The 7,827-nt window shown below is 43.5% G+C and overlaps 1 protein-coding gene across 1 annotated transcript in view; it reads right to left on the bottom strand.

The window, feature by feature from the left end:
- The window catches only part of LOC149866700 (scavenger receptor cysteine-rich type 1 protein M130-like), a 40,143-nt gene extending 36,771 nt beyond the window's left edge, over positions 1-3,372 (bottom strand). The window contains exon 1 of the mRNA XM_090044021.1: positions 3,297-3,372. Within this exon, the coding sequence (XP_089900147.1) occupies positions 3,297-3,372 (76 nt within the window). The remainder of the gene's footprint in view (positions 1-3,296) is intronic.
- Between the last annotated feature and the right edge of the window lie 4,455 nt (positions 3,373-7,827).

Here is a 7,827-nt window from a genome sequence, read left to right on the forward strand (position 1 = left end):
CCTATGGAGGAGTTAGTTAATTTACTGCGCCCAAATATGGGCTTATGTGTAGATGGTGATACTTTTCTTCAGAGCTAAATAGTCAACTCCACAGTAAAGCGTGCATGTAGATGCACCCAGAACTAGTCTAAAGATTAGAGCCTCAGTATTCGTATTTCAAAATAAATTGCCCAATTCATATGGTTTTGCATCTGGCAGATGAACTACCAGGGCAGCAAGAGACAAGATAGAATGTAATTCCCTGAAATTCTGACTGTGTTAGATGAGGACAAAATATAAGAGCCTCATTATACTTTGCACTTTGAACTGCTCAAATGTTGCTAGGTGTTAGCGCTAGCTCAGGTTTGGAGCAGTCACACCTTAAAGCTAAAAATCATCATTGACTGTACCCCACGGTGCTGCAGGAAAGGAGGTGAAATGGAGGAAGTCAGCCACTGAAGGCGATCTAAAAAGAAGTTTTAAAAAAAAAAGAGCTGAAAAAAGAAATAAAGGGAAAGTAAATTAAATAAAATATCATTTTTCAATAACTTTGGATTGGGGTGTTGGTGATGCTGATCATGTTTCCCAGGGTAGCTGGGAGGTAGAAGCAGTGAGGGAAGGAATTTTTGTGGGGAGCTATTGACCCTGCCCTAGGAAAGAAAACCCATCTCATGGAGACTCAATCCAGCCTCACCAACTTCTTCCCCACCACCCAACAACCCCACTAGACCCCACTCCTGGACCCATACATGCTCTTCCATCTAATCCACTAGAGTCTGGCCAAGAGTGCAGGCATCATGGAACCAGTAAAGTAAGCAAAAGGAAACCTCACTGTACAGTCAGGAAGCAGGATACTCAGCTGAGAAAAGGGATTCCCAGGTTCCAGGCCCAGCTCTCAGGGGTATTGTCATTTTTCATCCAGTGATTACATCCATATAATGTAAAATGCATAAGCAGTCTAGGAAGCAGGGACTAGAACCCATGTCTTCTTCTCTCAACTAATGGCTCAAACCCCCTGCTAAGCAGGTAGAAACAAAAGACAAGCCAGGGTCTTGATAGCTCCTGTAGCTAGATGCTTACTCTGAAAATGCCTCTGAATCTGGACCGACATACACAGAGGCACTTAACAGATAGCCCTGTTAGACTCCTATGCTTTAGAAAGGAACAGAAATTCAGACACAGCCCTGTGCTCAGTGCTTCCTACTGGCTAACACTAGGTGCTCAGTGAAGAGGTTCTCTCTATCAGTCTTCAAAGAAAACAAATTCTCCCAATTGACCCTAGAGGGAGGTTAGGTGCCCAACCCTGCTTCCCTGAATCACATCCCTGGAGCCAGAGGCATTCTGGAGCTGTAAGCTTCAGGCACCTTAGGGTATACAGACATAACATTCAAAACATTTCAAAGTAGAATAGTATTTTCAAAATTTCAAAAGAAGCATTTCAGCTACAGGTGAACATGCAGTCTCCTGTCGCACCTTCTGGCTAGCATGCTCTAAAACTGTCACAGCTGCATGCAGTAGCATCGAAGGAATCTCCTAAAGGACTTTCCAGTATGGTTCTGCAGCCACCATTTCCCAGGGTCTTAAACAGTTGCAAGGGGAATTCAGGTTGGTTATTAGAAAAAAAAAATATTGCTATGAGGATAGTTGAGCATTGGAACAAATGACCTGGAGAAGCTGTGGATGCTTCATCCTTGGAAATTATTAAAAATAGGTTAGACAAACACTTGTCTGGAATGGTTTAGACAGGGAAGTTTAGGAGGCATGGCTTAGGCAGGGGGTTGGACTAGATGACTTTCTAATGTCCCTCCAGTCCTACTTTGCTATGCTTCTATGATTTTACCTGCCTACTGCGATTCCAGTCGCAGTGACAAGATCTGCACTGAGTGCCCAGAATGCCAAGAGCCCCAGTGCCTGCAGCACTGGGAATGCCAGAAGCCAGCAGTGGGGGGGTGCGGGGTGGGAGGGGAGCAGCTTCAGTACAGGGAGACTAACAGAAGCCGGGGAGAATGGGATGGTGTTTCATTGTGGGATACCTGCAGGTCTAACCTACTGTATAGATGTAAGGTGGAACCAAATACCAGAGTCCAAAATACTATCTGCTCTCTCCAGAATATTTTTGCCCCAGCCTTTTGAAACATTTCAACTGTACTTCGAAGCCATTTGACATGTTTGAAATGCTTTATACCTGTCCACAGCAGGGTTACTTAGGAGCCTGAGGCTCATTGAAGCTCAGTGAGGTTTATAAACCTACAGTACTTGGGAATTTTGAGGTTATTACATTAGATTCTCAGTAATGGAACTGGGGATAAAATGTGCAGCGATCAGCAGGAACAAAAGGAAGCAGCACTGAGAGGGATTGCTTGGGCGAGTGAGACCAGTCCCTTGCACTGACAGGTACAATTGCCCACCACATATCTACTCTTGTCCCTTCTCTCACACCATGGGCACAAAACCACAAAACAAAAAGGAACCTGCATGCCACCACCAGCAGAAAAGAATGAGAGTTAAGAGCACTACCAGTGTCATATCTGTTAAGTAAAATACAGTAGTTGACTCTCATAAGGGGGCCATGCCCCATGCTAACAAGGGAGGCAAGGGGGGAGAGGGGAGAAACCTTTGTTAATCTAACCTGGGATAAAATTTCTTCTTAACCCCAAATTTAAAGACAGATTTGACCTGAGAATTTGAGGAAGCCGTTTGGGAACATGAATTGCCCTTCTCAGTCTCCTACCTCTATCTGTAGGCACAGTCCAATATTTCAGAGAAAGGCAAAAAAATAATTAAAAAATAAGGGGGTAAATATCATATTCAGTTGGGAGAAAAAAAACTTATTTCTGGCTTTTGCAAATGGCCAGTACAGCCACAAATCGTGGGATGAAGAGATACTTCTCACACTCAAACAACAAATATGAAGGTTAAAGTAACACCCAGTGAATGCTGAGTCGCACATTCTAATTTAATATTCTTCCCCTAAGAAAACAAGCCTCCTATTCTGGGGTTGGGGCTTCATTATCAAAACCTATTTTGGATAGACTTTAAATTCCCTTCTAACTTTTGTTTTACTCATTTTAGATCAGTGGGTATTTCATTAGTGCTTTTTCCATGGGAACAATTACTATAAACCTTACTATAAAGCAATTACTATAACCAAAACAATCCTCTCTATTTGAACATTTCAACATGCAGATTCCATAACTTGAGAGACAGAGAAATAAAAGAATAACTTATTGGATTTTTATGTCTCTATGTTTCTCTGTGCCTGGATTCCTAGCCAAAAATTATTCAAAATACGTAAGTGAAATGTATAAAATACTCACTGTTGGTTGTCTGAAGAACAAGTAGAAGAAGAAACCAAAGCAGCTGAGTGGAGAGGTGCCCCTTCACTGCCATCATGCCCCTTATCCCTGCTGGCACTGCCCTGCATGCACCCCACACTCTGCCAGGGCTTCTCTGTGTCTGACAAAGAATACAAAGTTGGGGGAGGAAATATATAGATTCAGGTGCTGGGATCAGCTGCAGGGAGGAGCCAATAAAAACAACCTTAACCTTTTTAGACATTATCAGGGGGGTTAACTCCAATGTTTCATGGTCAAAACCTCCAATGAAATAGTAAAATGCTGTCTGTGACCATATATGAGAGAGACCTGTGCTTCTGATGTCACATTCGCTACAGTCCCGGACATCATACAACCGCTCTTTTTAGTTTAGGGCAGGAACATCAAATGTACAATCATGCTTTCTCTAAACTTCTGTAGAATATGTAGAATATTTAGGCAAATAAATGGGGAAATCAATACAACCAAATTACTTTTATCAATGTCAGAAAACAAACCCTTCATAATACAGAGTTAGAGACTGAGTTTAGAAAACTCAAACTTCAAAAATCAGGAAAAGAAATTTTAAAGTGTTTCAAATTTTAAAACTTTGAAAAACAGGACATACAGCTGGGTATCAGGACATACCTAATGGGTGACAAAAGTGCATCTTGCAGCCAGCTCTTGAGTTACTGTACTAAAATGTAGGAGTCAGTCTCTAACGGTGTGTGTGTGTGTGTGTGTATAAGTGCCCCCATTACAGGAATCAGGAGATATCTGTGTATGTCTAGAAAGTACAAGTAACTCAGAGTTTGTCCCAAGCTGCCATTTCTTTGTTCACTAAGTGAAACAGATTTCTTTCCACCATGTTAAAATAGAGGCCCACACAACCTTAACTCTGCTCCAACTTGAATCTGGCAATAGCCAATCAGAATTATCTGCCAGCTCTGCTACTGTGATCACTATATTAATGTAGCTGTATTTGGTGGTGGAGAAATTAGATAGAGCACACAGTCAGAACTATGATTTTGATATGGGATGTTCTGGGAAAGCCATGACCCTTTGGGGTAGGTTGAGTCTCTTACACCCATCCCCATACATTTGGGGAAGGGAAAGAGTTGACTTCATCTTTTGGAAGATACAATACACCTAATTTAGAACTGTATTGGGTAGGTTATGACAGCAATGGATCATAAGCATTTCTTGTCACGTGGACTGTCTGCACTTATTAGTTGGAAGAGGAGTGTACGCTGAGTGTTTAAATGCCACAAAAGGGGAAGAACGGTGTTAGATGTGCTTATGGACAAAAGGTTTATAAATAGGGGTATGACACAATTGGTTCCCAAAAACCGCATCTTAAGTCGAAATGTTGTAATTTGGAACTGATTTTCCCGTAGGAAACACTGTTATAAATGTGGGATTGGTTCCTGAGCCAAGTCCCAATACCCTATTTTCACCAAAAATAACCCAGAATTTTATACTCAATCAATTATAGTTGAGTAATATAGATACATTCATGTATTTATATTGTAAAAAGAAATCATATTGATTTGGAAGGACTTCTTTGAGATGACTTTGCTGGACTTTTTGAAGGGCACTTGGTTAGACTTTTTGAAGGGTTCTTGGCTGGAGTCTTCTCAGGAGTCTTGGCTGCAGGTTTTTCTGGAGTCTTGTCCGCTTTCTTAAAGAAAGCATCCAAGGAAGTTGGGACAGATGTTCTCCAGGGAGGATGGGTGACACAGCGAACTTGTTCGCTGGCGTGGCATTGGATCAAGCATTGTAAAGTCAAAACTGACATCACAAAGTTGAAACAGGATGTCAATTTATAAATGTTGTTGTAAAAATCTTATTTCATTTCTGTATAACTGCCGCGTGGCATTCTCACATTTATGTGACCTTGTAGTCTTGGCTGTTAATCAAAATGAAAGCTTTGTAGTTTTCCACGTTTGTATCAAGCTACACATGCGCATTTTATAAGTTGCTTTTCTTATCTGTAAGTGTCATACCTGCAGAAACTAAACTTATGTAGAAAATCTACCTAGTAACTATTGTGTAAAAGAAACTATCCTATCCCTGTATGCTTAGCTTATATCATAGTCAGTGTCATAGAGGCAGTCCAACCAACATCTATAAAGAGGCAAAGAAGCAGGAAACAGCAGAGACGACAACTGGACAACCCTTCAGGATTGATCACCCTGTAAGCCGGTCCTCTGCCTCCCCGCCTGGGTGTATCCCAGAGAAAACCAAGGCCTCAAAAATCCGACAATCGACAGCGATTCACCGCGTTACAGTTTTATTATTTTTCACCCTGTTCATGAGCTGTTGACCAGCCCTAGGACTAACTAGTGGGCAGCCGCACCTATCATTGGACTAGTTCCAGTGGTGGAAAGCAAGGGCTTACTAGTGAACCCTGTGGGCCAACAGACCCCCTTTGTATCCGGCATACTGTAACTGAAGAAACATCGGCGACTCCACTTCTTGACTGCCTCTCTTCATAGCTTAGACAGCATATCTATGCTTCTGTACCTATATTTACCACAACTTCATTCCAGCTGGTCTCCCCTCTTATTCATAAGAGGGTGAGGCCAGGTGAGTGAATAAAACAAATGTTTACTTCACTTTATATCTACTCCATAATAACTTCTACTACTAACATCCCATCTCAATGAGCTGTTGACCAGTTCTGGGACTTAACGAGTCAGCAGCCACACCTATCATTGGACTAGTTCCAGTGGTGGAAAGCAAGGGCTTGCTCCGGAACCCCGTGAACTAACAGACATCCTATAGACTTATTACAGAAAACTAACAACTTACTCTAGCTCATCTACTTGTGCCAATTGGGTGAACCTCGAAGGCGGTTATAAAGCTACCTCCAATCCCGCCTCACAAGCCGCGCGCTCGCACAGCTCCGTAAAGCCCGCGGCTCCCCAAGCGGTGCCAGAACCGCTAGCCCGGCATTCCGCCACAGTTGTAAGTGCAAAACATTGTAACTCAAAACATTGTAAGTCAAGGGCTTCCTGTACACAGAATTATAAAATGTAGCAGCTGTGGTGTTCCTTCTCTGGAGCAGGTTATGTATTGAATCACAGTATGCTTGGAGGAAGCTCCTGTTCAGTGCAGTTCAAAGGCAAGGGGAGAATATACATCCTTTGCTTTTACTGGGCCACCAGTCAAAGAGGAGAAACTTAAGACTGTATTGGTGTATATCTAGAAATCTCGTACTACAGTTTTTAGAAGTTTGTTTGGTTTTGTTAACACAGCATTCAGCTTGGACATCACATACCACCAGACAAATGTATTTCTGTGAAAGCAACACTTTCTAGTTCCTATGTGTTTTTCTTTTCATCTCTTTTTTTTCTTCTCTTAAAGGAGAACTCTTATTTACACAAGTTAGGGGCCATGCAGGCAGCTGTATATAACATGCAGATTCACAGTTCAGTTGTATAGCAATTCTGGAAGAGCAGCAGGATGCAATATTATTCCTAGGGGCTTCTTCCCTCTCCTAGATATTTAGTTATAGTGGATTAAGGTGGTACAATAACTTGTTTGAGATGTGAAGTAAGGAACAAAGCTGGTAAAAGCCATGTCTTTTTCCATGTCTCAACCTCTTGATTGGTGCATTACTTGAGTGAGTGTGTCTACACGAGATGTTTTGCTGCTCAGTAGACTAATTAACTACACAGTAAAATATCACCATCTCATATGCAGACATTTACTGTGCAGGAAATTAGTCTAATGAAAATGCAGGTAGCAAATTAACCACACCATAGTGACTGAACAGTAGCACACATGTAGACACCAATCAGGTGCAAATTTGCTCCCAATCAGCCCCACCACCAGGACTATCCCCAGGGCCACAGGGCTTGAAACTTCTCCAGTCCTGAGACAGCTTTTTCCCTGCCCCAGTCTGCTCTTTAACATGCTACAGTGACCCTGGGGAAGTCCTGCAGCAATGGCCCCCAGGCCAGCCGTAGGAGCCTGCCCAGACCCCAACAATGGCCCCCAGCCCAGCCCCACCACCTGCCCGCCAGTCCCTCACAGTACCCCTGTACTGTCTGCTGAAGGCAGCTGCCCAGGTCTGGGAGAGCCACACTCTTGCCCACAGCCCCTAAGATCCATTGAGGGAGTCAGGCTGGCATCATCCCCAACCCCATACACCACCTCCCAGGGGCATAACTGGTTCCAGGAGGAGACCACAGACCTCATAGTACTTGTGGGGCCAAGCTGTGGTCCAGATGCACACAGTGCTCCAATGCACACATCTATGAGATCCTGATGGGCACAACTGGCTGGCACACCAGTGCCACATAAAGGCTAAGGCCCTGTGGGGGCAGTGGGTCAGTATCACTGACCACAACTGCCAGTCAGGGCAGCCTAGAGGACCATGCCTTTTATGCAGCAGCTGGACCACATTCTTGCTCCCTGGGACTCTGGCTGGACCCACACTGTGTATTCCAACACAAGTGGCCTGCCAGAGCCTGCACCATAGTCTGGCAGCAGTGACAAGCCACCCGTGGGAGAGGACCCCTTGGAG

The sequence above is a fragment of the Crocodylus siamensis genome, chromosome 4, assembly GCF_052110815.1.
Source record: "Crocodylus siamensis isolate JL-2025a chromosome 4, ASM5211081v1, whole genome shotgun sequence".
Lineage (NCBI taxonomy): Eukaryota > Metazoa > Chordata > Crocodylia > Crocodylidae > Crocodylus > Crocodylus siamensis.